Source organism: Carettochelys insculpta, chromosome 12 (genome assembly GCF_033958435.1).
Source record: "Carettochelys insculpta isolate YL-2023 chromosome 12, ASM3395843v1, whole genome shotgun sequence".
In the NCBI taxonomy this organism is placed as follows: domain Eukaryota; kingdom Metazoa; phylum Chordata; order Testudines; family Carettochelyidae; genus Carettochelys; species Carettochelys insculpta.
The window spans coordinates 5930660-5957620 of NC_134148.1; the positions used below are offsets into that span (position 1 = coordinate 5930660).

General features: G+C 53.7%; 1 protein-coding gene across 1 annotated transcript in view; it reads left to right on the forward strand.

Moving 5' to 3' along the window:
- The window catches only part of CIMAP1C (ciliary microtubule associated protein 1C), a 59406-nt gene extending 36571 nt beyond the window's left edge, over positions 1–22835 (forward strand). The window contains exons 2-5 of the mRNA XM_075006889.1: positions 11479–11628; positions 13305–13415; positions 13997–14107; positions 22095–22835. Of these exons, the coding sequence (XP_074862990.1) occupies positions 11532–11628; positions 13305–13415; positions 13997–14107; positions 22095–22567 (792 nt within the window). The 5' untranslated portion in view covers positions 11479–11531 and the 3' untranslated portion in view covers positions 22568–22835. The remainder of the gene's footprint in view (positions 1–11478; positions 11629–13304; positions 13416–13996; positions 14108–22094) is intronic.
- Positions 22836–26961: the final 4126 nt, after the last annotated feature.

The window sequence follows — 26961 nt, forward strand, 5'->3', positions numbered from 1 at the left end:
GTACAGTGAGTTTTCTTGGGCTTCCTGTTACGTGCCACGTCCCCTCTAATCTTTGCCATCCATGCATGGAACGATTTTTTTCTCTGCGCCAAAGCATGTGCGAAAGTGCACCATCAGTAGAAAGAAAAAAAAACCTATCTATGGGAGCTCCACAATCAGCTGAGCAGCATCTGAACCTGCACAAGCACACAGCTTATAGAGAACCTTGAGGCCACGTCTACACTATAGTGATCTTTTGAAAGATGACCTCGCAGAAGATCTTCTTTCGAAAGAGCGCGTCCACACACAAAAAAGCAGACTGAAAGCACAACCTGGTCTTTTGAAAGAGAGCATCCACACAGCCTTTCAAAAAAAGGGCCAGGGATCGAAAAATCCAGTGCCACGAAGACTACTTTTTAGAAAAAAGGGCCCCCGTAGCATCTACAAGTGCATTTTTCCAAAAGAATCTTTCAGAAGAAGGTGCTCTTCCTCGTCTGGGAGAGGAAGAGGACCTCTGGAGGAAGACCCGCTTTCTTTTGAAAGAGATTAAAAGGAGCACATTTTGTGTGCAGACGCTCCGCTTGTTCTTTCGGAAGAGGGCCTGATTTTCCGGAAGGACTTGCTAGTGTAGACACAGCCTGATTGTGTGCGCCTTTCGTTGAACTTTGTCCAACTCCATGCTCTGTAACATCTGCATGAATATCCACTTAGCAGTTAGGACAGAGTCTTTATGTAAAATTTCTCCTGGATGGCTCTGCCCTTATTTAGTAGTTCATCGTGCTGCAATATGAAGTCATTTGACTCATTTGCTTGGTCCACCGCCAATGGGACTATAAGGATTATTGAAATAATATGAACCAGCAGTATATGCCATTGTACCAGTACTTGATTATTTCCAGCATCTCAGTGACAAGGTTAATGGGGATCAATTAATATGCAAATGTCTCTCTTTTTGCATCTGCCAGTGGAATAGATAATGCTTGTCATATTTTGGTTGATTCATATCATGGAATTATAGAAATGTAGAATTGTAAGGGACCTTGAGAGGTCATCACATTCAGTGCCCTGAGCTGAAGAAGGACCAAGTAAACCCTCCCCATTCCTGACAGGTGTTTGTCCCACATGGTCTGAAAAACTTCCCCTGATGGGGACTCCACAAGCTCCCTTGGAAGCCTGTTCCAGAACTTAACTACCAGTATCACTGGAAAGTTTCCCCAGATGTCTAACCTACCTCTCCATGGCTTCAAATTAAGTCATTGCTTCTTATTCTACCCCCCGTGGACATGGAGAACAATTGATCTCTGACCTCTTTATATTGACCCTGAACATTTTCAGGTTATTTTTTAACCTTTCCTCATAGGTCAGGTTTTCTAAAATGGTATCTTTTTTTGCCGTCCTTTGGACTTTCCCCAACTTGCCCACATTCTCAAGCATGGAGACAGGACACCAGCTGAGGCCTCACTAGCGCTGGAAAGGGCAGAACAAATACCTCCCAGGCCTTCAGTATGACCCTTCAGTTAATACGACCCAGAATAACGTTCGATGGTTTGCACCTATACCAGATCGATGACTCATTCAGTCTGTGATCCACTAAAACCCTCAGACCCTTTTCAGTTCTACAAGCACCTAGCCAGATATTCTCCATTTTTGTTTTTGTGCATTTGATTTTGACTTTCTATGTGAAAACATAAAAACCACGAGAACCACTAAAGTGGGTCAGATCAGTGGTCCATCTAGCCTGGTAGCCTGTCTTCCAGAAGTGGCCCATGTCAGATGGAATGAATAGTTCAGGACAATTACTGAGTGTCCCCCTGTCCACTCTCAGCTTCTGGCCGTTAGAGATTTAGGACAACCAGAATGTGAGGTTGCATCCCCCATCACGTTGGCTTGTAGCTGTCCTAAATGAAGGACATACAGACACTTCCTACTGAATTTCACCTTACTGAGTTGAGATCAATTCCTCCAATTTTCAAAGCCGTTTGAATTCTAGTGCTGTCTTCCAATGTATCGCAACCCTTCCCAATTTGGAGTCACCTACAAAGTGTCCAAGCATATTCTCCAGTTTGGTGCCCAAGTCATTACTGTATTAATAGTAGCAGACCCAGGACAGACACCCATGGAGCCCTACTAGATACATTATCCCAGTTTGGCAGCAAATGATTGATAACTACTCTTCAAGAACAGTCGTTCAATCGGTTATGAACCCACCTGATAATATTTTAATCTAGACCACATTTCCCTAGTTCACTGGTGAGAATGCAACACGGGTCTAGGTCAAAAATCTCACTAAAATCAAGACATCTCCAACTTCCCCAATAATTACTAAGCCAGTAACTTGTCAAAGTGTAAAGATCTGCATGTTACTTTGTCTTGTCAAAACACCATTTAGCTTTTTCAGGTTCTGTAATATGAAATTAACATTTTGCACATTTATCTTTGTTAAAGATTCTCTGATTGACCACATCGCTGTTTAAAACGGACAGCATAGTCTGAAGTGTTTGTTGGACTTTGTGGTCGGGTTGCCAAAGCAATGAAACTTCCTCAAATCAAAGGAATCCGTTACTGGCATCTTTAAATAGTTTCAAGTTGTCTGATTTAGTTTCTGAAATCTTAATCAACACCTTTCTGTTTTCTTTACTTAGTAATAACACTATACCTGGGGATATGACGTCAAATAGCTTAGCTTGATCTACTGTATTTCCATTACAAACGTACAAAAGAGAAGAAAGAGGCAACAGAATATTTTATCCCTATTTAGCAAAGGCTTGTGGACAAGGCTAGACAGTGCCAGGGGCAGTAACTCAGGCTTGGTCTATAGTAGGCAGGTATGTCGCTTGCCGATATAAAATTCTATGTACGGCACTTACATATCTAGAATCGACTTATCTGCAGTTGACTTACCTGGCTGTCCGCGCAGAGCGAGGTTGACAGGACAGTTTCTCCTTGATAGCGAGGAGTACAGGGGTTGACTGCCGACCCTAGATAGTTTGATGCTGTGTATCTCTACTAGGTGTGCAAAATCAAAATCCAGAAGATCTACCCCCAACAGGTTGATCTTCCCCATGGCATAGGCAAGCTCCCCGTCAGCCTCTCCTCTGTGTGACACATGCATTTGCTCTTTGATGGGTTTTAAGGTGTTGGCCCAAGTTTAGCAAAGGTTTTGGCCTATGTCTGGATGCCTCTAATGTTATTAATAGGCTCCATATTTTCTGTGTCATGATTATGCTCTGGAGCTCTATTCAACCATATTTTAAATATAGGTGGACCCAAACAAGAGCCCCTAATCCAAACACCCCCAATCCAAGGGTAAATACGGATCCAGGTATATGGCTCATCTCATCTCTTGCTCTCAAATGGATTAAATAATGGAACTTTTACCATGTGGGAAGCTGTTCCTTAGACCTCAGACTTTTTGACTCATGGCTGTTTTCTGTTGCATCATCTTGGCTACATCTACATGTGAAGCCACATCGAAATAGGCTATTTCGATGAATAACGTCTACACGTCCTCCAGGGCTGGCAACGTCGATGTTCAACTTCGACATTGCGCGGCACCACATCGAAATAGGCGCTGCGAGGGTACGTCTACACGCCAAAGTAGCACACATCGAAATAAGGGTGCCAGGCACAGCTGCAGACAGGGTCATAGGGCGGACTCAACAGCAAGCAGCTCCCTTAAAGGGCCCCTCCCAGACACAGTTGCACTAAACAACACAAGATACAGAGAGCTGACAACTGGTTGCAGACCCTGTGCCTGCAGCATAGATCCCCAGCTGCCGCAGAAGCAGCCAGAACCCCTGGGCTAAGGGCTGCTGCCCACAGTGACCATAGAGCCCCGCAGGGGCTGGAGAGAGAGCATCTCTCAACCCCCCAGCTGATGGCCGCCATGGAGGACCCAGCAATTTCGACGTTGTGGGATGCGGATCGTCTACACGGTCCCTACTTCGACGTTGAACGTCGAAGTAGGGCGCTATTCCAATCCCCTCATGAGGTTAGCGACTTCGACGTCTCGCCGCCTAACGTCGAAGTTGGTGCCGCTACTTCGAAGTAGCGTGCACGTGTAGACACAGCTCTTGGGTGCAGCACAGGCAATAGGGAACAGCTAGGGATGTGGGAGAAGGAGGAGGAAGACAGATAGGAGACAGAGATGTGGAGAGCCTTGAATATAAGGACAAGCACTTGGACTCTGATGCCACAGGGGATTAGGAGCCACTGCAGGTATGCTCAGTCAGGACAGTCGGGTGGCGGGGAGGGGATCATTGCCAGCAGCAAAATAGACAACCGGGAGGGAGTTGATGTGAGATATGATAAACCCAAAGAGGGAGGACTGCACTAGCCCTGACGATCATGAAAGCTGTAGTCTCACCAATAACCAAGGCAACCCTTTGCCACTGGTGTGATGCCCCCATCTGGCATTCTTTGCTGCTATATTGCATGGGACTCTCATGTTCACCTCGCTTCGAGTTACCACGCCTAGATCTGCCCCAGCATTTCTGCCTTCCTGGTGTCACCTTCCCATTGAGCAGCTGTATTTCAGATTCAGATGTTTTTCACTGTTGAATCTCATTGGGGTTATTTCCTGTCCACAATTTTAACTTCTTTAGAACCCTTTGTGCCATTCCTCTCTTTGGAAGTGCTTGCAACACCTTCCAATTTATACCATCTGAGAATTTAATTCAGGGGTTGTTTACTGGTGATTCCAGATTGTTAATAAAGACATTAAATAAATCTGATCTATGCCTCATTCTTCATGATTTTTATGAGTAAGTCCCAGTGGTTCAGTAAATTCGTTAGCTAATTCTATTAAATCCCTGGGATATGTGTTATTCAAACTTGCTGGTTTGCTCAGAGTCAATTTTATCAACTGTTCCCTTTCCCGCTTGTTAGCTGAAGCTCTATTGATGTATTGATGAGGTCTCTGTTGCTTTGTCTCCTACTCATCCTCAGCCTTTTTCTTTTATTTTCCTTCCTTCTTAATCTTGGTGGCTGGACGGGCTACTTCATCTTACTCCATCTTGATTCTATTTCTTTCTACCCTTACATTTCAGAGGGGTGGCTGTGTTAGACTATAGCTTCACAAGTAACAAGCAGTTCTGTGGCACCGTAGGCTATGTTTAGACTGCAGGTGCTATTCTGGGATACAGAGGTATCCCAGAATAGCAACTCGGTGGCTCTTCCCCAAGCTTGAAATAGCACTGCTGCTCAGAGGCAAGTTTCCCCGCTCCTGTCAGGGCAAAACCTGTTGGGCTGCAGCTGCTCCTGTCAGTCAGGAGTGGGAAACTGACCAGGGCAGCAACCCTGGCCACTTTCCTGGCTCCCCAGAATGGAGGAGAGCCAGGAGCCAAGCAGCCGCCTGGTTCCCAGCTCTTCTCCACTCGCTAGAGCTGGGAAAGTGACCAGGGCTCCTGCCCTGCTCAGTTTCAGGAAACCTGGGGGAGCCAGGAATTTTGACTGATGTGGGGGTTGCGAGAATGCACACTCTAGAAGCTACAGACTAACCCGGTGACCTCTCTGATACTTGTCCCATGTAGTGGCACCTAGACCACTTCACAGAGCAAGGAGAAGCGTCCTCTACAGGCTGAGCTGAGAGCTAGCTAGCCTTTAGCCCAAGCTGTAAAGACACTGGCTTGAAGCTCTAGAGATCCCAGGTCTGAATCCCCCTGGGATAGTTAGATAGCCCTACTCGAAGAGTGCATATGGCAGGGGTGAGCTGGCATTTCACATGGGGTCCCACTTTTCATCCCTGAGATTATCATCCCTCCCTGCCCAGTGTAAGACAAACTGATGGACATCTCGGTTATGTTCATACTGCGAAAAAAATTTCAACATGCGCAAGAAAACAAGTCTTGCAGAATGTAAAAACTTCATTAATTGGTCTATGCGTGTGAATACGCAGGCATAAAAAAGTCACATATCTCAACATTACTCGTGAGATGGATGAGCCTGAGAGCCAGCAGCTGATCGTGCTGCGCCCCCTTTATGAAATCTCATGCCCCCCCGAGGGGGCCCACCCCCCACTTTGTGCACCCTGCTCTAGGGTTTGTCTCTTCCCCATTCGGTGGAAGCAGACAGCATACGGATCTGTCAGTACCAGTTCCACATTAGAGGGGCCCCTGAATGAAAACCAGGCATCAGAACCAGGTTGAACTGTGGCAACCTCTAGCTTTGCACAGGAGTCAGAGCTTGGCCAGCTGGGCTCATCTCCCCTCCAGAGCAACAGCTTTGGAGAGGGCAGTGGTAAGTTGCTTCAGTTGCATAGTATCAAAGCACATCAGCTACTCGAGAGTTCAGGTTGGCTTTAGGTTGGCAGTGAGTTCTGGAAGCCTATATGTTAGCACACACAAATATATTCATCCTAGGTCATTCATGCGTGAAGGTGCTGAAAGCTAACACTCTGGTCTGGCATTCGCAGGGTTGCAAAGTTTTAGTTTAGTGTGGTCTCCAAAAAGTGTCTTACCTGGTCCGAGCTCCAGTGAGGAACGATGGTCTTTCTGGGTTGTCAGGTACGTGTTTATGTGGTGGGCTGCGTAGCGCCCGTGTGTTTGTAACAAATAGAAACTCACGTACTAGAACTTCTGTTGTATACTAGCTAAGAGAACTCAGGCATCAGCTTGTGGAGCAGCAGGTCAGCGCGACGATGTGTAAATGTGTGCCGAAAGCGAGCAGCCAACTGAATACAGGATGGGCAAGCAGGTGGGAACGCACCTCAAACACAGCCACGTATGGCCCACCGATGGTCAGAGTTAAGGTTACAATTTATAGGCTCTGTGATGATTCTCTAACGCCAGACTCATAGACTTTAAAGCCAGAAGACATCATCGGGATCATATTTCTGGTCTGAATTTTTGCACGTCACAGGTCACATAACTTCCCCCACCCACTTCTATAACCTCTGGCTGAGTTACTGAAGTCATAGAATCATAGAATCTCAGGGCTGTAAGGGACGTCAGGACATCATCTAATCCAGCCCCCTGCCCCAGGCAGGATCAACCCCGCTAAGTCATCCCAGCCAGGACCTTGTCAAGCTGGGACTTAAAAACCTCCAGGGATGGAGAATCCACCACCTCTCTAGGTGATGCATTCCAGTGCTTCCACCACCCTTCTGGTGAAGTAGTTTTTCCTAATATCCAACCTAGACCGCTCCCTCCATAACTTCAGAACGTTGCTCCTTGTTCTTCTATGTCACCCCCGTCCTCAAATCATGAATTAAAGACTTCAAAATACAGAAGATCCACCATTTAAACTAGTTTAAACCTGCAGGTGACCCTTGCTGCATGCTGCAGAGCAAGGTGAACCTTCCCCTGTCCACCCAGGGTCCCGGCCAGTCTGGTCTGGGAAAAGCTTCCTTCCTGACCACAAATTTGGTGATCTTTTAGACCATGAAGATGTGGGGAAGACCCTCCAGCCAGACCCTGGGAAAGTGCACAGCTGTACAAAGTGATAGACACCTGGCCCAAAGACCAGGGGTGAGGGTGGGGAGCTGGATTTTAAACCAGTCCTGGCTTTACAGACCTCTGCTGATAATGTTTGCAGCATGTTCTGTGCGGATCCTGCATTATTTGTGGGCTTCCAGATGTCATGTGGGTTGCTGATGTCTCTACATTTTCATTTCCTTGTTTCCCTGCGTTTGTGCTGGCGATGCCCCATGTTGGTGAGCAGCCTTCACCGAATTGCTGTGATGTTTTTTCCCTATATGACTATGAATAAGGGAAGCAGCGGGCATCTCCCCAGAGTTGTATATTACTGCTGCAGCCTCACCCAGACTTCCCCTCGCTCCCGCTTACCCTGGAGTGTCTTAAATGTCCAGGAGGGTGGGGAGAGCCTTCGGGGGCCTGTTTCCCTAACAGCTTAGCTCAGAGGCAGGAAAATCCAGCCTGCGGGCTCAGTTCAGCCCACCAAACCACTGGATCTGGCTTGTGGCTCAGCAAAAGCTTCCATCGGCCTGCATATCTGCCTGCTCCAACCCTCGCATTGCTGCGAGCCTCACGCCCCAGGGCCACAGCCCAGATACCAGCTCGCAGCTCCCACTGGCTGGAAACCAGTCAATAGGAGCTGCCAGGGCCATGCTTGCAGTGCAGGCAGGGCATGAGGATCCCCTCCCACAAGCGGGAGGCAAGATGCTCAGGTACACAGATGGCCCCCCTACAGCTGGCTGGTTTGAGCAGTGGGTGGGTGTGGTTGACTGAGGGCTGCTGGCTGGGAACTGCCTAAGGTAAGTGCCTCCTGGCCAGAGCCTGCACCGGGAACCCCAACCCATCCCTCCTGCCGATCCTCTGCCCCCTCCTGCCCCAGGCCATAACACAAACCCTCTTTGCCCCAACTTCTGAACCCCTACCTGCTCTCAGACCCTGAACCCCAATCCCCTGTCCCAGGTCAGAATCCTCTCCTTCACCCAACCTCCACTCCAGACCCTGCAGCTCCTCCATGAATATCATGGAAGACTTCAGCCCTTGACCACGCTCCGAATTCCTGGGGTGCCCCCCCCAAAAATTATTGCCCGCCCCTAGTTTAGCTATGGGGTCATTATTATGATCATTTCTTGTTTGCATGACAGTGCTTGTCCTGGGTCGTGCTGTACCTGGCGAACAAAAGGGATTCCTACCTCACCCAGCCTGCCCTCTTAAGCGTACGGTGCCAAACAACAGGTGGAGCCGACAGATGCAGTGAACGGGTGGTAGGGAAGAGAAAACGGGGCTGTCCCTCAGGGTTCTGCTCCACTCGGTCTTTTTAGCACACTGAGTGAAGTAAAGGGCCAACTTGCTGCCGCCGGATGGGCTCTTCCGGAGAGAGAGATGCAGCTTTTGTGGCCATGCGCCAGCCCATCTCGAGCCCTCTTTCGGTCGCCGCGTCCAAGTCCCCCGTGCGTTTCTTCCAGTGCCGCAGCCTGCTGCGGTGTAAACGCTGGAGAAGCCCAGGGGGCGGACGGCAGACTGGCTTCTCTTGGGAGGCTCGGGTGATGGCTGCCGGTTTGTTTTTCTTTCACAGTCAACATCTGGACGGATGTGGAGGAGAGTAAACTGCTGCGCACCAAAGAGAAGCAAAGCAGACTCCCAGCTGGGGGCCTACCACCTCTGCCAGTGACCGTTTAAGGGCCGGGCTGTGTCTTTCCGCAGCCATGCCTCCAGTGGGGCGGTGCCTCGGCAGGTGGCAGGGAGTAGACACGCTCCCCTTGACTTATTTTCCGGACCTGCTGGACTTCCCTTACGGAGCACCCTGTGAATCACTAAGGATGCCAACCCAGCAGCGCACGAGTGTCATGGGGTGGGCAGGGGGTCCCCAGGCTCTGCCCCGCATCTGCAGTCAGATGTGGCTCGCATGCAGCAGGGAGGACAGGCGGTTCTCAGGAGACAGGGACACAGCGTAGAACAGAATGATCAGCGCAGAAACCAGCAGCAGTCAGTACAATCTGTTTTGAGAAGAGGGGGCCCAGTGGGGGTCCCTTGGCCCTCCTTCCTCCTTCTCCAGCCAGACCAGACTGCCCCACTCAACTGCCCCATTCCAATTCCAACCAGCCAGGCGCCTCCACCCTCTGCTGTCCGGTTTCTGGGGGAAGAAAGGTGTCACCTGGCTGCCTAGGTGACAAAGGACAGGAGGGTCATTGAGCAGGTGAGAGAAGTTATCACACTGGAACGCCCATCAACTACCCACTGATGCTGTGCCTAGGGAAACTGAGGCACCCACCTCAGGTTACTACAGGCCAGTGGGAAATGCCTGGAACCTAAGCAGGGGAATCAAACCCTCACACACCCCACCGGGTCACAATAAGCTGCACTCTGCCGCACTCTTGTAAGGTTTGCTCAGATCAAGGCCAGCAAGCAGTTCTGCTGCTACCCATGTAGATGAGAAAGAGTTAAGTGCTTGGGGGCATATTAAAATTCCCTACCGTAGGCAGAAAGTCTGGGGACCGTGTATGAGTCAAATCGGAGGGTTTATTACGCACAGCTGGAGGAGCTCATGGTGTGCACAATTCCTACTCCTGCAGGTGGCATAGGGCCCTAACCTTAACCCTAACCCCCCCTCTATGCTTCCTCAGTGGGCTGACACAATGCATTTTTTTTCACGTTTGTGTCTTTGTGTTATTGGAGACCCTCAAAGCACTTTGCAAAGGCCGAGAAGGGTTATAAACTCACTTTTAGTGACGGGTAAACTGAGGCACGGGGCAATGAACTGATTTGCCCTGGAACAGGCCCACACCGTGGCAGTGTGAAGGCCAGATCCCAAGTCTGCCATTCAGAGCTTAAGGCCAGGGTAGGATTATTAATTATAGTCGGTAATTGCACCCAGAAGTCCCAACGGTGCCTGAGGCCCCATGGTGGCAGGCGCTGCGCCTACATACGAAGGCTATGTCTACACTGGAGAGTGTTGCAGACAAAGCTGGGGTTTCGTCGACAAAACTTGCGGAGCAGCCACACATGAAATGTTTTGTCGACAGAAACTGTTAACAAAAAAGCCGTGTAGACGGGCCCTTTTGTCCGCAGAGCTGGTCAAAAGCTCGACCTGCTTTTGTGTGTAGATGCGAGTGATCAACAGCCGTTTAGTTGGAACAGCTCTTCCCACAGTGACAGCTGTAGACAGATGCTTCTAGCGAAGACGTAGCCAAGGAGACACCCTCGACCCTGAGGAGTTTTCCGTCGAAATAAGAGCGCAGGGAATGGGTGAGAGGGCAACAGCCTGAGAACGGAGAAGTGAGGTGCCCAAGGCCACAGCTGATCAGTGGCAGAGCAGGGCTGGAACCTGGTGCTGAGGCCCCCAGTGGTGTGCGGTAGTCACCAGACACCCTTCTGCTGTAGCGGGAGACAAACTCTTTTGAGAGCCACCTGGCCACATCAGCAGCCAGCCCCTTCAGGTGAGCCCTAGCGGGGCTTTTGCAGACGACGCATTATTCTGTGACAACGTCCGGCGCGGCAGAGCTCATAGAAGCTTTTTCGTTGTTACTCAATCTTTCTTTTATAAAAGCAGCAACGTCTGGTCAGAGGCTCAGGCTTTGGCGCCTGCCTCGGCAGTTGCCGGTGGCTTTCTCTTCCTTAGCAGTCACTATGCAGAGCTAATAACGCCCACCCTGTCGGGGGGCTTGTCGGGCCCCCCTCGGCTTTATGCACATCCTTCCACAACATTCTGCCAGCACCATGGCAATGGGGAAATAAACAGACCTTCCAGCTTCCACACTTACATCATCCCCTTGGCAGGCAAAGGGCTAATCAGAGCAGGGGCTGCCATTTACCGTCCAAAAAAAGGAGTCGGAGGCCAGCTCGAGGAGGATCGCGGTGATTTGGGGTGGTTTTTTTTAACCTAAATTACGCTTTTAACCTTGGCCAAGCTAAAAGCAGCTGCAGCGCGAGCCCCTGATTCAGTCTGACTGTTAAGTCAGAGCACAGCTTTGCAAACAGCTTCTTTGACTTTGCTGCCCCGTCCCTTTGGCTCCTCGTTACCCTGGTCCCTTCGGTGCCCTCCGGTGCCGCAGAGCTTTCGTTAGTTAGTGAGTGAGTGTTCTCTTGGCAGGTTTCCAGGGTAACGACCGTTGAGGGAAGCTATTGAGGTGCCCCCCGTGGGAGATGTCCAAGTCTAAAGGCCGCAGCCAAGTGGGCAAAGCCTCAGTCGTGACACCAGAGGGAACCAGGCTGTACCCACCAATCACTGCCAAAATCAAGGGTGAGTGACCTTCTTACCTGAGGGGGACACCGTCTCGGCCACGCTCGGGAGGGAACACCCTGCCTGGCCCTGCTTTGCTCCAGCGGGAGTGAAAAGCCTTCCCCCAACACCACGGGGACGGGCAGAGAGATGGGCTGTAGAGCACCTAGGTGAACAGATGGGAATTGCCTAGCATCCGAAGATGAAAGATGGATCAATAGAGGATGCTGCTGGTCAGAGTCATTAATAGTTGCAGGTCGCACCTCCCTCATTCGGCACCCTTGGGACCTGACTGGTCCTGAATGAGGTCAATGTGCTGGACCAAGGGAGGTCTCCTGCCCCCACAGCCTGCTGCCCCTCCCTGCTGGTGGCTCCGTATCCCACTGATCTCCCTGCCTCCCCTTACACCTCAAGTTCCTGCTGACCCCTGACCTATAGCCTGGCTTGCACTGGGCCCATCTCAGGTGCAGCTGGGCGGCTGGCTGCAGCCCCAGCCCTCCAGAGGCCAGTTACAGCCACATCCAGGCTGTCAGACACGGCCCAGGCCCTGGGGTGCTGGCTTCAGTCCTGTCTGGCCAGCCCCGGGGCCCTGGGGCCAGAACATCCTCGGAGCCCAGGTCTCTCAGGTCCTGTAACATCTTTGGTCCTGCTGAACCATGGATATTGCTGGATGAGAGAAAGCCACTTTGGGGAGGTGGAACCTGTAGTGAGCACTTCTCCTCCTAAGGCAGGCGAGGGAGCTTTCTGGCAGACAGACCTGGGGGTGGGAAAGGGACTAGCAGAGAAGCAGGAGTGTATGGAGCTGGGTTTGCCACAGCTAGAGTTTGCAGGGAACCAGCACGGCAAGGCTGTGTCTAGTTTTAGTGGGTTGTCAATGGCTCATCAGGCTGATGGAGGATTTGTTACACCTGGTTACTACGACGGTTTGTGCAAAATCTGAAGGACTCACATTTGAACGAGGGATTGACTCATCTGCAGCTTGGGAGGGTAGGAAATAGAGGGGCAGGAGGCCTTCATGTTAGGTCAGTGGGTCTCAAAGGACAGCCCTGAGATCTGCTGAGGCGTTCTTGACAGTCCCGAGCTGACAGTCAAGCAAGAGAGCTTGGCGTATTGGGATGTGGGGGTCCATCAGGGCTTTCCCGGGATGGAGCGGCTAGAAAGCTCTACGGGACAGTTACCTTCTCTGGACACACTCCATCTGGGACTGCAGGAAGCAAAGGGCAGAGATGATCTCCTCTGTGGCCTGGACTGATGATGGGGATGAGGTAGGACCTTCTGTAGGAGATGGCAACACCCACGCCACGGTGTCCTGGAGAGCCGGAGGCTAGAAATCTTCTCCTTCAGGATAAACCTCCTGGTTTGGTAACACCATAATTATATCCCCAGGCCAGGGCATCGGACCCCAACTGGTGGTGGCTTAAAGACCTCCTTTGAAGCTGTTCACCTTCACTATTAACCTCAGAAGAGTGGGATTTGAGGGTGGGGGAAGGTAGAGACACTGTTAGGGGAAATTAGTTCCAAGTTCACTTCCTTGCCTCGGACTGAGACGTTACAGGGATGGGAGGAGAAAGGAGCTTTATAAAGAGCTTGGGGCCTGACTCTCTTCTGGTTGAACTTTGTATATAAGCTAAAGGGTGGCTGGGTCATTCCTCTCTTCATGTGAACAGTCTCCCTTGACATTTCCCTTTGCGTTCCAGGGCCCGGGGCTGGAAAATATGGCCGGCCACCTTGCACGGGCATCAGGAACCACGACTTCACCATGTTTGCAGAACCAGCCTACACGATGCGTATAAAGCACACGGAGAAAAGTGAGAGTAACGAACGAGGCGCCAGACCCTCAGCTGGTGTGACTTGGTGTCGCTGCGTGGACACCGGTGATTTACCCCAGCTGAAGGTCTGGCCCACAGTGCCCTACAACGGAGAAATCCCCAAAGAGTTTGAAACTCTGCATCCCTGTAGCTGCCAGGAGAAGAAACCTGACCGAGCCTCAGAGGCCTTGGACTGAGCCCCTCACCAGCACATGGATGGTCTTAGGTCATCGCACAGGTTACAGCTAAATGTTGTGCTACACTCACCCTGGAAGTAGGGCATTGGTTCCTGGAGGCAGAAGGCGTGAGTGTTTGTGTGGCGCTACCAGCCCCTGGGCACAGCGTCAGCCCATTTCTGGCAGCGTGTCTGAGTCAGGGATGAAACTGTGAGTGTGCAGCCCTGCGGCCAGCTTGCCCGGCCCCTCTGGTAGCATAAACCCCAGTTCCAGGGGCTCTAGGGGAAGCCGGAGGGACCAAAGAAGTTGAACCAGAGGAAGATGGGGAGTTTCGGGTCAGATCGCTCTGTGGTGGCTTGGGAGCTGATCCTCCCTCAACCCGGATTCTTCTCCTCTCTTTTGCAGTCCTGGCTGACACAATCAGTCCTGGCGCCTGCTTCATAGACCCTCACCTCTCCCGCTTTGGCTGGCGGGAGCCACCGTCCTTCCGCATATGGAACCGAGAGAAGAGTCTAAGTGAGTAGCAGGCGCAGGGCTGTCCTGGGCTGGCCTGAGGGTCGGGGTATGACGGACATGTAGATGCCTACAATGACATGGCTTCCGTGGGACTCCTTAAAATTAAGCGAGGCAGAGAACTCTGAGCCTTGTCGAGCATGTCCGTGCTCCGGCAGTATCTGCCCAGCGCTCCCTACGGCCACAGAGAGCCACTGCCTACGGCCACTGCAGTGAGCTCAGTGGGAACCCTAGGAAGTTTCTCTGGAGAACTTTGGCTGTCCCAGTGCCTTGTGGAGGAATCTGGAGGCGAGGCCCCCCCCAGGACAGAGCGGACGTAGAGACCTCCAGCAACCCTGTCATAGTTCCTGTCTCACAGGCTGCCTGCCTCTGTCGTGGTCCCATAGCAGCAACTCTCTCTCCTGTCTGACTGGCTCCCACTCCCCAGCCCCAGGGGAGCTGAATCGGCCACACACCTGCATGGGGAAAGGTTCCAGGTCAGTGGGCTTTGGATCAGCCCAGAACCAGCCACTGCTCCACTAGCCAGGCAGGGGGCTGCTTCCTTTTTAAATCAAATGAGGCCACAGGCACCCCACTTGCCACCACGGGCAGTCGGGCCTTACAGAGCAGCAGCTGCTGTGCCTCTCACCGAATAAAGCAGCATGCACCGAACGGAGCATGAGTAGCACAATTAGCCCCTACCAGCACCTATGCATTCACCATTTCTTGGCCTCCGACAGCCTACGCCCCCTGGGTGCTTTAGCAAGCCATAAACAGGTCAAACTCACAGCTTGGGGCAAGCCCGTCGAAGTCAATGGTGCTGTACCAGGCTGGATTCTCACTGGGCCAGCCCCTCTGCTGGTGTGTATTGGTCTAACTCCCTAAGGGAGCTTACACTGGATTCTCGACTTTCCTAACTTAGCTGGAATGCCGGCGGCACTTGGAGTGTCTTCAAAAGCAACAAGAAGTCCTGCGGCACCTTATAGACTAACCGATATTTTGGAGCATGAGCTTTTGTGGGCACAGATGAAGATCTGATGAGGCGGGTCTTTGCCCACGAAAGCTCATGCTCCAAAATATCGGCTAGTCTATGAGGTGCCGCAGGACTTCTTGTTGTTTTTGAAGATACGGACTAACTTGGCGACCTCTCTGATACGTGGAGTGTTTTGCCGTCACACGTGGGGACCTTGACATTGCATTGTGTCAATACACTAGCCTGGCTTCTCCGCAGCTGTGGGTTTCAAAACTATGTTGGCTGCCCCTGCAACGAGAGCGAAGGTCTCATCCTAGTTTTTTGGAGGTGTCTCTTCTAGCATGATTCCACCGCAGTTTGTCATCATTTCCGTGTGTCCGGGAACATACTGCCCACCTTTGGGGCCCTTCAGGAAGGGCGCTGTGTCCAGGAATAGCAGCTCTGACCAATCTGGTCTTTGCCCACGAAAGCTTATGATCCAAAATGTCGTTTAGTCTATAAGGTGCCACAGGACTTCTCGCTGTTTTAGCTCAGAAAGAGGTGCTTTGGTGGGCTGGTGTGAGGATTGGAAGGATTGAACCCTAATATTGTTTTTTAATGTGATTTAGAGAGGCCAAACAGATGTTCCCCCAAGTGACTGCTACGTCCTCTTTGGGAATCGTGGGGTGAGGTCTAAAATGTATTTAATGGGTTGGGGTGGAGGTAGAAACGACCTAGGGGAACGTCCTATGCATGCATATCCTCCAACCACAGTCCAGGCACACCGGACTTACCCTGATGGATAACTAGCCCTAGGAATTTTAACAAGACAGCTTTCCCCAGAATAGGATCTCTCCTTCAAATAAAGCCAACCGGCAACACGCCGTTATTATTAATTGTACAATTAACAAGAATCAGGAGCTGAAGAGCCGCAGTCATAAACCCGGGCTGCATTATGTTAGGTGCTGTGCGTAGACTGCACAAACAGGTGGTTGCTGCCCAAAGGAGCTCACAGTGTGAGCCCACGTTAGGTCAGCTCACATTAGAGCCGGAGTGTGCTTGTGCTTCCACCCCCGCAAAGACATGTGGCTTCTAGACAGCAACCACATCGGGAATGTTATTGGCTGTATCCAGCTGCGTTCCCTGCCTCTGCTCAGGCAGCAGGTGACGGGAAGCGCTAAGGCTGTGTGGAAGGAGCTGGGCAGATGTGTAAACTCCTCTAGGCTTTGGTTTATGTAGAGGAACAGGAAGGAATATCATCGGGGCCAGCTTGGGCGGCTCACTAAAATCCAGAATGAATGAACATACAGCAACGGCAGTGCAAACTGCCTGGAAACGATGGCAGAGAAGCCAAGAGAGTTATGTAGCTTCAGTTTCATAATCTAGAACACTGGAGATTAGCAATGGATTTAAAGGTAAGCAACTATGAATTACGGGGCCATCGAGGAATTTAGTGGCAATATCCTACACCGTCACAGCGGAGCTTTCTGTTCAAATAACTCCAGGGAGAGGGACAGGAGGTCCCTGTGCCTGAGAACCGGTTGCATGGCTCACAGCTCTGTCTCTGATGTCTTCAAATATTAGCTCCCATAGGAGGGAGAAAGACCGATCTGCAGGGGAAGGAATTCCCATCTCTGTCACAGACTTCCCAAGAGAGTGAGGGCAAGTCACTCAGCCCCTTGGTGGTTCAATTCCCTTGCTTCTTACATAGTCATGATGACATTACGGCAGATGGCCCCGTGACATATAGTTTTTCAAGTTCTTTCTTTTATTGCACATGAACAAACATTTGGGGTGTGTCTACCCTAGCCGGCTACTTCGAAGTAGCCAGCACAACATCCAAATAGCACACGTCGCGTCTACACGCACTGTGTGCTATTTCGACGTTGAAATCGACGTCAGGAGGCGAGACGTCGAAATCACTATTCCTATCTGAAGATGTTCAACGTCGTAGTAGGGCGTGTGTAGATGATCTGCGTCCCGCTACTTCGAAATAGCGGGGTCCTCCATGGCGGTCATCAGCTGAGGGGTTGAGAGACGCTCTGTCCAGCCCTGCGGGGCTCTATGGTTACCGTGTGCAGCAGCCCTTAGCCCAGGGCTTCTGGCTGCTGCTGCTGCAGCTGTGGGTCCATGCTGCGTTCACAGGGTCTGCAACCGGTTGTCGGCTCTGTGGATCTCATGCTGTGCAGGCCGAGTGTGTCTGGGAGGGGCCTTTAAGGGAGCGGCTTGGGGCTTTGCTGGCCCCTTATTTCAATGAGGAGCACTTGTGTGTGTGGACGCTCCACATTTCCTTCCGGGGCGGCTCCTTTCGATGTTCTCCGTCACTACTTCGACGTTGAATGTCGATGGCACAAGCCCTGGAGGACGTGTAGAAGACATGCATCAAAGCAGTCTATTTCAATATTCTTACTTCAAAATAGGCTACTTCGATGTAGTGTGCTAGTGTAGACGTAGCCTTGGTCTTGTGAAAACATGCTGTGCGGTGTTATTTTGGGGAGAGGCGGGGCTTTGTATGGAGGAAGCTTCTGGGGAAGGAAGCCTGTGAGCAGCAGGAGAAATTGTTCTCTGATTAGAGGCAATCCCTGTGGCTGTTTCTCCCTGGGGACTGGGCATTGATGTAGGGATGATTTTTCTGGAAGAAGAGCTTGCCTGCATGCCGTTTGTGACCACCTCGGTGCCAGGACTGACAGAGTTCCCCACTCCCCCCACATCCATTTGGGCCAAAACCAAAATCTGAGGGAAGATGCCCCAAGAATTTCAGCCAAGGAGCCACCAACCCAGGGATCCAGAGGGTAAAAACAAACCATCACAGCCTACGATTGAGTAGTTGAGGGATGTCTGGGTGTATAAGTCCAAGCCAAGACTCTTGCCAGAATACAGACTGCTGTTCCAGATGATATTTCCAGCCCCCCACAGAAACCACACAGCCCATGAAGGAACAGCTAGTTTCCTGGGTGTAGCCCTGCAAAGAGGAAACCAGATTACCTCATGGCTTGACCGACAACTCCTCCAGGGAAACAGCCGGCTGCTGCTCTGCACAGAAAGCTTCAGCTTGTCCCGTGCTGATTACGCATGCTGGCATCTCCAGACACAAATATGCCCTTGGCCTGCAGCCAGATATGCCTCAAGTGTCAGGTCAGGTGCCCTCCGTCATGTGCGTCCGACGCGGCAGCTGGGGTGCGGTGGTACACAGACATAGGGAAGGTGCTACTCAGGCTCAGCTTCTTCCTTGGCTCCATCCACCTGCATTCTCAGCTTTGTCCCTGGACCCAGCTTGGCCCTCTGCTCCTCCCATTGGGACCACCCTCCTGTCCTGTTCTCCGACTGCCAGGCAGGACCTGATCTGAACAGACTCCTGGTCTTTCACCTGAGACACTGTCTCCACGGCATCTCTGCTGTACCACACCCATTTGTACCTTCAGATTATAAACTCTTTGGGGCGGAGGCTGCTTGGGGCATGTCGTCCTCCTGCGAGTTCAGTCTGTCAGGGGATGGGACATCTCCTGCCCCCTAACAGCCGTCCAGCAGGAGAAGATGCCAGCGCTGAAGGATCTGTCCATGGGAGGCGCGTGGCCCTGCAAAGGGAGGTGAAGGATGCGCCTCACGTCTCTTCTCTCAGCAGTCATTCAATAACAAGTGGGGCATCCTCCTGTCACCCTCCTGTTTGTGCGGCCGGTGATGGCTGACCAGCCCCATTCTGGAGCTGCAGGTCTGATCGCAGACGGGGCAGGTGTCGGTAGCTGTTGGAGGGGCATGGGGCAGTTTTGGCTGCTCTTTTGTTCTTCTCCACCTCTCCTCGTCTGCACTGTGGCAGGATGTCTCCACTTGCACCAGCCGCTCCCGGATTACCCCTCTCCACCCATGCTGCACTTTTTCATGCATGCCTTCAGCATGTCCTTAAATCGCCTCCCCTGGCCCCCCAGTGCTTCTCCGTCCTTCCTCCTACTCAGACAACGAAAGCATGTGCCACCGCTGTACCTGCTCAGGCGCTCTCGCGCCTGTCGTGTTATCTATTGCATGACCAGCTGTGGGGTTGATGGTCTGGATTGCCAAGTGCAGTGGCTTATCTGGCCCGTGCCTTGCAGGTCAGTGCCGAAGGGCTGGGATGCCTCATTAAGGCAAGGTGCATGAATGTGTCTCACCTGTGATAGGCCGACATGCAGGCGAATCTCCCCACAGTCCCTCCAGTGCAGAATCCAGCTCTTGGTGCCAAATATGGGCCTGGTTTAGACCTCCCCTCTTTTCCACTGCCGGCTTTGTGGAGGGCAGCAGCTGTTCTTCAGGAGAAAACACAGCTCCTGCCGGAAGAGGAAATGAGGCATGAGGGCCCCATGAGCTCCTGCGGAGAGTGGGGCATGCAGGGAGAAAGAGATGAAACCCGTCCCCTGGGGAGCGTGCAGGACATGAACAGAGATAGTGGATGGTGCGTGCAGATGGGCCTTGAAGGGGGAATTTGAAGGCACAAGGTCCCTGAGGGGAATGTACAGAGCGGCCAGGGGAGATGCTGATACCCGCAGCAAGAGCAGCTAGTGGCACCTCTTGGCCATGGCTGCTTTGATTCTTATTTGGCCAACCGGCTGCCAGGGAAGTTGCTGAGCAGAGAGGCTGCAGTGGACAGCTTTGCTATTGACCGTATCGCTGTGCAGCCGGGAGGGCCCGTGGGCATGAGCTCTGCCGGCTGCTCTTTTAGCTTCCTCTCTAAAGAATTCATCATCCTGGGGGCCAGCGAGGGAACAACCAGCAGTTGATGGCTTGTGCAGCTCGGGGCCTGGCTGGGAGTCTTGTTCCCAGCACATCCTTGTATGGGAGGTGGGAACGGAGGGAGCTCAGCGGCCCGGAGCCGGTGGGCTCACGCCCCACAAATGTCTCGGAGGGGCAGACCGCTCAGAGGGAGAGGGAAACCGAGACGGTGAGCCCAGCCAGTTGACAGCCTCTGGGAAGTGCTGAGCATGGTGACTCCCAGACAACGGTGTTGCAGCCCTGAGGACTTCGCTCACCAGACCCTCACCCATCTGCTGGGCTGCATCCCACCCTGGGCGCTGCCTATGTATTGAAATTAGCGTCAGCTCTTCGGTATCTGCTGTGTGCTCCCAGAGGCTTTCTCTTACCCAGTTGCAGTGCCCCGCCTCGGGGGAGCGCCCTCTGTCCTTTTACTACCGTGCTTGGCCGCCCTCTCGCCTGGAAGGATGGGTTTCTTTGGGTGGTAGCTGGCACGTTGCCCACGGTGCTGAGCTTCCAGCAGAAGGCCTTTTGGGTTGGCGGCCCTTGCTTGCTCCGCGTTGCTTGCCCATTGCCGACACTTCTTGGAATTCCTGTTGAAGAGGAAAAAGCCACACCAGGGAAGCCACCGGACGGGCTCACAGCCCACATGGTGTTCACAGAACAGAACGGAGACGTATGCTGAGGCCACGCATTAATCCGTTGTGGTGAAGGCAGAATGGTGGAGAGAGAGGAGGCAGTGGAGGGTCATGGTGACGGACCTGGGTGATTTGCACCGTCGAAGGAGGGCATGTTGTTTCGGACTTTCTTAGATGAGAGGTGGGAAGGTAAATCCGAGCGGCCCTGATAAGGATTTGCCTCGAGAGGCTGCCTGTGTGCCCATGAGCGGGGCCAAGGGAAAGGCAGAGATGAACGAGGAAGGTGAACGTTCAGTTTCCTGATGGCCCCTTGGCTGGGCAGTGGTTGGAGAGCCTCTCATTGCACTGGTTCCAGCTGTCCCATGTCACCCACCAGGAGCTAGGCAGGGGGCTGCCCTATGGCTCAGGCTGCAATGGGATCGGGTGGGGACTGTACTGACCAAACACTGCCCCAGGGAGACCAGCAGTCTCTCCGGCTGCTGTACCCAGGAAGGCAGCGGTTGCCTGGAGCCCTAAGGCAGGTCCTGGACTCTCACGGTCGGCTGTCCCAGATCCATGTCTTTGGAATAGCCCCTCTTCGTGAGCTGGAAAATGGGGCTGGTCCCCATGAGGTCTCCTCCTCTCCTTAGCACATTCCCCTTTTCCTCCCCCCACATCCAGAGCTGCGGGCTGCTCCCAGGGACCAGCATCTCTTTGGGTGGGTCTCTGCACTATATAGTGAGGGGGCTCACTTGATCATGGCTGTGGACAAAGGGTGGGCTTCTGTCTTGGTTACCCACCAGACACTTGACTTGTATCATGAATGGAGCTCCTCTTGACTTCACTGGGAGCTGGACTAAGCCCTTTGTGGGCCTCAGGGAACACAAAAAACGGAGCTTGTTTTCTTAGCGCATCTCAGCTCTCGCACACGGGGTTGGGCTGGCACCGGCGTGCCTTGTCTTGCGCGTTTCTGAAACTGCTTTGGGACCTGCGAGTCCCATTGAAAGCTGGGCTCTGCAGGGCATCACACAGGCACGCTGAAGGCAGCATGAGGCCTCTTGGAGTCCCAGGGGTTGTAAGGCACAACTGGCTCATGTAATAGGATCGAGAGGGCCCGAATCCAATGAGAAGGCAGAGCATTGGTCAAGCGGCAGGGAGAGGGCCTGGGGCTCCCACAGCAAAGGCAGGAGGAGAGAGTCGCTGCTTGGACTGTGCCAGAAGCTAAGACAACATGTGACCAAGCCCTGTGGCAACCAACCGTGTATCAGTGGTTGGAACTGTCATTCAAACCTTTAAAGAGGCGAGTTGGGCCCAGTGCCAGGCCCGGTGAAGGCAAGTGAGCCTGAATACTTTTTGGGGCCAGGTGATCCTCAGCATGAATGGGCATCTCACCTTTAACAACAAGAGGTCCTGGGGCACCTTAAGGACTAACAGATAAGGTACTTGCTGGTTTTGAAGATACAGACGAACATGGCTGCCTCTGTGATCTCACCATTGCACTCCACGGAGCTGCACCAATTTACACCAGCTGAGGCTCTGGACTGGACCTCATGGCTGGTGTACAGTATTCTCTCCTGTTGGCACCCCATCCGCTGTGGCCAAAGGCCTGTTGTGCAGGCCCACCAAGGGCACCCGCTCACTCCCCACGGTGCCCTTAGCATCAGGAGCAGGCAGAATCCAATCCTACCCTAGTAATAATCCCAACCTGTCTCTTGTGCCCCAGGTTTGATGAGCACCCCTGCTCCGAACGAATACCACACAGAGAAGGTGCACCCGGGGGAATCCTCTGCACCTGCTTATTCCCTGGCCGACCGCACTTGTTACCGCGAGAATGATCCCAACCCAGCTCCCAACGCCTATACCCTGCCGCGGATGCTGGGGCCCAGACTTCCCTCCAAGCCGTCTGCCCCCTGCTACAGCATGGCCTCCAAAAAGGACCTGTGGCGCAACGCAGAGGAGCTGGCGCGAGTCCCTGGCCCGGCATCCTTTGATGTGCCCGAACCAAACGTCTACTTGCACCGGCAACCCGCCTACAGCATGTGGAGAAAGTACAAGTCCGCAGGGGACTCAACGCCAGGGCCGGCTGCCTATGAGACCAGCTGGGTCACCATCACCAAGCCGCGGGCTCCGGACTTCAGCCTGGGTATCCGGCACTCCGAGTACCTTACTCCCTTAGTTATTGATGTTATGGATTAGGCCGGCTGCTACCCTGGGCTGTTCTTACCCTGAGGCTGGGCCATGACCGCGGGCACCAGCACATCCTGGCAGGTTAGCCCACGCTGCCACTGCACACTTGGGACCTGAGGCAAAGCCCAGGCGAGTTAACGGAAACCCTCCATTGATTCCAGTGGGCGTCAGTTCTGGGTCTCAGCTTGAAACACCCTGGCGTGTGCTATGACTGCCCTTCCCCAGGGCTCAGCCCCACCCCGACGTGCCACTGAATGATTCACGCTTTGGTTTTAGCTTGACAATAAATCAGTGAGAGCTGGTTATTTGTAGCCTCATTTTAGGCGTGTTGGGTGAGGAGCTGACCTCCGCCGGTCCGGTACTATGGGAGTCACCAGCCCCTCCCAGGCACAGTGCCAGTCAAATAAGAAAACCCGTTGCTAAGCCGGATAAATAGGGATGGACATATTTATAAAGAGCTAGTTCCCAACATGCACCTAGCAGCCAGTGGGCCAGACGAGCACATGGTCCCAGGGAGGGTAGATGGCTGCAAACTGGAGCCCATGAGCTGAGATCTTCCCTGTACTCCAACTGTGCTCAGAGGTGCCCCACTGGGGAAGCTATTTACAGCAGCTGCGAGGCCACCCACCGTGGGACCTTAGGTCAGTGGAGACCCAGCGTATCAGAACTGGGTTCTACTACACCTGCAGCCTGGCTCCAACCTGGCTCCCTTCCTGGCCTGCTGGGAAACCATGGCTCAGGCAGCTGTGTGCCCCCCAGCCTGGAGAAGCCAGGAGCTGCGTGGCTGCCTCCCCCCACTTCCTCCAGCTGCACGGTCCCCCAGCCTCCCCCAGTGCATGCAAAATTCGATTTACACGGAGGGCAATAAACCTGGGCATGAACAGGTGCCTCTGATCTGCAGCACCCCGCCTGCCCACAATGGGATCAACTAGCCACATCCAAACCCCTTGCCTGGACCTTCACACACAGTTCTTTGGGGCCCTTGCTTGATGATCCATCTTGGCGGGATGGGAGGTGGTAATTAACAAGCCAAGCAGCCAAGGGTAGAACCAGGGAAAGGCGAGGGTGGGTGACCACCAGGACCACAATGTGGCCATTGCCTGGACTAGGTGGGCACAGGCCGTTTGCTGGGTGAGTTGGGTGGTTAGTTACGAGGTGGGGATTGGGGAAAGGTGATGAATTTATATGGGGCATCAATGGCCAGATGGACAATGGACAGGGGGCATCTGAGAGCCCTTGGAGAGGGACACCAGCTCTACATAGCTGGCATCGCTTATCCGGTCCAAAGGCCAGCCCATATGACGCAGTGCCAGCGTTCTTGTTCCCCACCCCGGGCCTGAGCCAGGAGCCTGGGAAATCGCTGACAGCCTCCCAGCGAGCGCGGTGGGATTTGGGTCAGGCCTGTTTGGGCTCAGGGAGCACATTCTGCTTATTCCTGTGCTCTGCTTTGGAGACTGAGGGCCGCACGAGCCGAAGCGTGGGACAGATGAGACAGCAGCGTGTAGCGAACCGAATGGGCCGCACCAGGGGAGAAGGGAAGCGGGTGGGGATTTGGTGCCAGGCCTGTCTGGAACTCTGCTGGACTGAAACTCTCAAAGGCAAAGTGTTCCCCACCCGGGTACCCAGGGCCTAGCACTCAGCACCGCCACCGATAAAGGGCCAGATCCTGAGCGGGGCTGACCACCGCTTGCCAAACGCTGACTACCCACGTGGGAGCCACCAGCACCTGGCAAGACTGGAGCTGGGATCCTTGAGCCTGCGGCCCACTTTGCCCAGTAACTTGCACCAGGACAAAGGGGGTGCAGAACGCTACCGGCGAGAGCGGCAGGCAGGCTCCGGCTGCAGTTTAACGGCTGAGCTGAGCCACCTCCCAGGAGATGGCGGCATTGCACCATATTTCTTAGAAAGCGTTGCCTGGCTCCCGGCCTCCCCTGACTGCGTCCCTGCGCCTCCCACTGCGTTGAGGGCTTTCAGGAGATCACGCACAAGCCACCGGCCCTCTCCTCTTGTTAGCAGTGGGGCTGAGGCTGCGCTGGTTGCTGACAGCCACAGGCAGGGGCAGGCAGGTCTAACTCCCTGCATGCTTCAGCAGGGCCTACGTTTCCTTTGGAGTCTGAGTGCTGCCGGTGAGGTTGGAGGAAGTAGGCCATTGCTTCCGTCTCTCACCCGGAGCTCAGGTGCAAGGCCTGTGCGTTTGCCTTCCCCGGCTCCCTCACTTATTTCCTGCTGGGTCAGCTGCTGCGCACAGAGCGAGAGCCTCATTGATTAGCACTGGGGGACAATGGCTTGGGAGCAGCTGCAGCTGCTGTACCTACAGAGTTAGGAGAGTAAAGCAGAAATGAAGGCCTTGGCTGACCTCGGGTTGCAATTTGCACAGCCCCATTTGGCAGTAGGTGAGGCCGTTTGCACAGGGCAGCAAGACTCAGGAGATCTGGGTTCATGTCCCAGTTCTGCCACCAGCCTACGTGTGCCTGCTTAGTGCCTCAGTTTCCCCTTCAGCTCTTGCCTCTGTAGACAGGTATGCCTGTAGTCAGTTAGGGCCTCTTGGAGGTATAACCACTGGGCATTAAAACCAGAACAAAGGCCTAATTGTCCCTCAGAAAACGCACTCTGCCCACCAACCAGCTCCCACCACAGCCTGCTTCCTAGCCCCTCTGATTGCTGCTAGCGTCACCATCACCGGTGCCCCCACCCGCATCCCAACCCTGGGGGGAGCCCTGCATTATGTCTGCACGGCAGCAGTGAAAGAAGTGGGTGGAAGATCTAAGCTTTAAGCCTGGCCAGGCCTGGGTGATTGGATGAGCCCAGATGCCCCGGATGTTAACGGAGCCCAGCTCCGACCTCCAGAGCAGAAGGGTTCTTACAGAGAACGCCACATCCTTCCAAGCCCAGGGCACAAGCACCTCCACCGGCCACAGTGTCTCAGAGCCGGGGCCCACGCCAGGACTGGATTCCAGAGAGCTGAACCTTTTCACTTTTAATTGCAGAGGTCTAGGCTGAAGGGGACAAAGTCACGGCCAGCTGCACCAGGAGGCTGCAGCTCAGAGGAAAGGTCCCTGCTTTCTGCTGCGCACAGCCAGAGGCAAGCAGGCCAGGCTGCTGCTGGCTGGGTACCTCGGGGTTGGGACTGGGCACTCATGGGCAAGTGTTCCTTCCAATGAAAGGCGCCGACCCAATTGCTGCTGGGCCTCCACTTTTAATCCCTGCCTGCAGCATCACGCCAGCCTCGCGCAGGCCGGGGGGGAGCCAGACAGCTCTCTCCCACGCACCCATCTCCTGCCAGAGCTGCGTGTGCTATCAGCATACCAACGGCCGCCCCGGCCGGCCCTCCTCACTAATGCTGCCTAAGGCCTTGAGAGACGCCGATACGGCAGGGAGACCAAGGGGCCGTGTGAAGGCGCCGCTTGGGGGAGACAGCCTCTGTGTGTACTGGGACGCTGCTGCTGTTCTTCCCCTTGCCCTGATTGTCAGGGAGAGAGGGCAAAGTGCTCAGATTGCCTGACTTACTCTCTGCCCCTCTCACCAGCCAGGAGTGAGAGGCATGGATGCAAGCTGCGTCCTTTCCCCTCGCTCCCTGAGACTCAGGGGAATGGGAAGAAGAATACATCTTGGGCACTCAACCAGCAGGACCTGCTTGGATCATTCAGAGCTCCTGCGTCCCAGTCAGGGAACATAGGCCGACCCCCGCCAGAGCAGCGCAAAGGCAGCTGAGGGATCTCAGAGAATCAGCAGCACCTCCCGAGCGTACCTCGGCTGTGTCCACACTGCAGTGGTATTTCGGAATAAGCTATTCCGGAAGAGATTTTTCTGGATTAGCTTATTCTGAAATAGCACGTCCACACACAGTAGAGCCTACTGCGGGTTGGAGCCTGTAAAGGTGTCAGCCAGGGGAGTACACCCCTTCAGGGTGGAGCAGCCCACACCACCTCTCCAAAAACTAGGCACGGCCTGGTTCTGGGCAGACAGCGGTCCTTACGGGGCCCCGTTCCCTTAACTGGGGCTGAGACGGGCAGTGTGTGTGCCCAGGCGCTGGGGCAGCAGTTAATGAGGCTCAGCGCGTTGCTAGCAGGGCTGAACAGTTCCAACAGCATGCTGGTGGGTTTTGCTGAAGCAGGGTGGGGCTGGGAGCACCCATGGTGGTGAGGGTTGGGAGAGGCAAGGGGCTAATCTAGGGGAGGAGGCCACAGGCCCACCCACTCCACAGTGCCCGAGCCCAAACAACAGCACGTGCCAGAGTCGGTCAGTGGGGATCCAGGCTGAAACACCCTGACTGGGCTCTGGCTGAGCATCCCCCAGCCGCTTCCTACCTCTACTTCCTATGGTGCAGGGTCCCAATGCGGGTTGTCTGGCAGGTCGGGCAGCTCTGCGCCCTCTGGGTAAGGAGCCGCCGGCAGGTGGGGAGG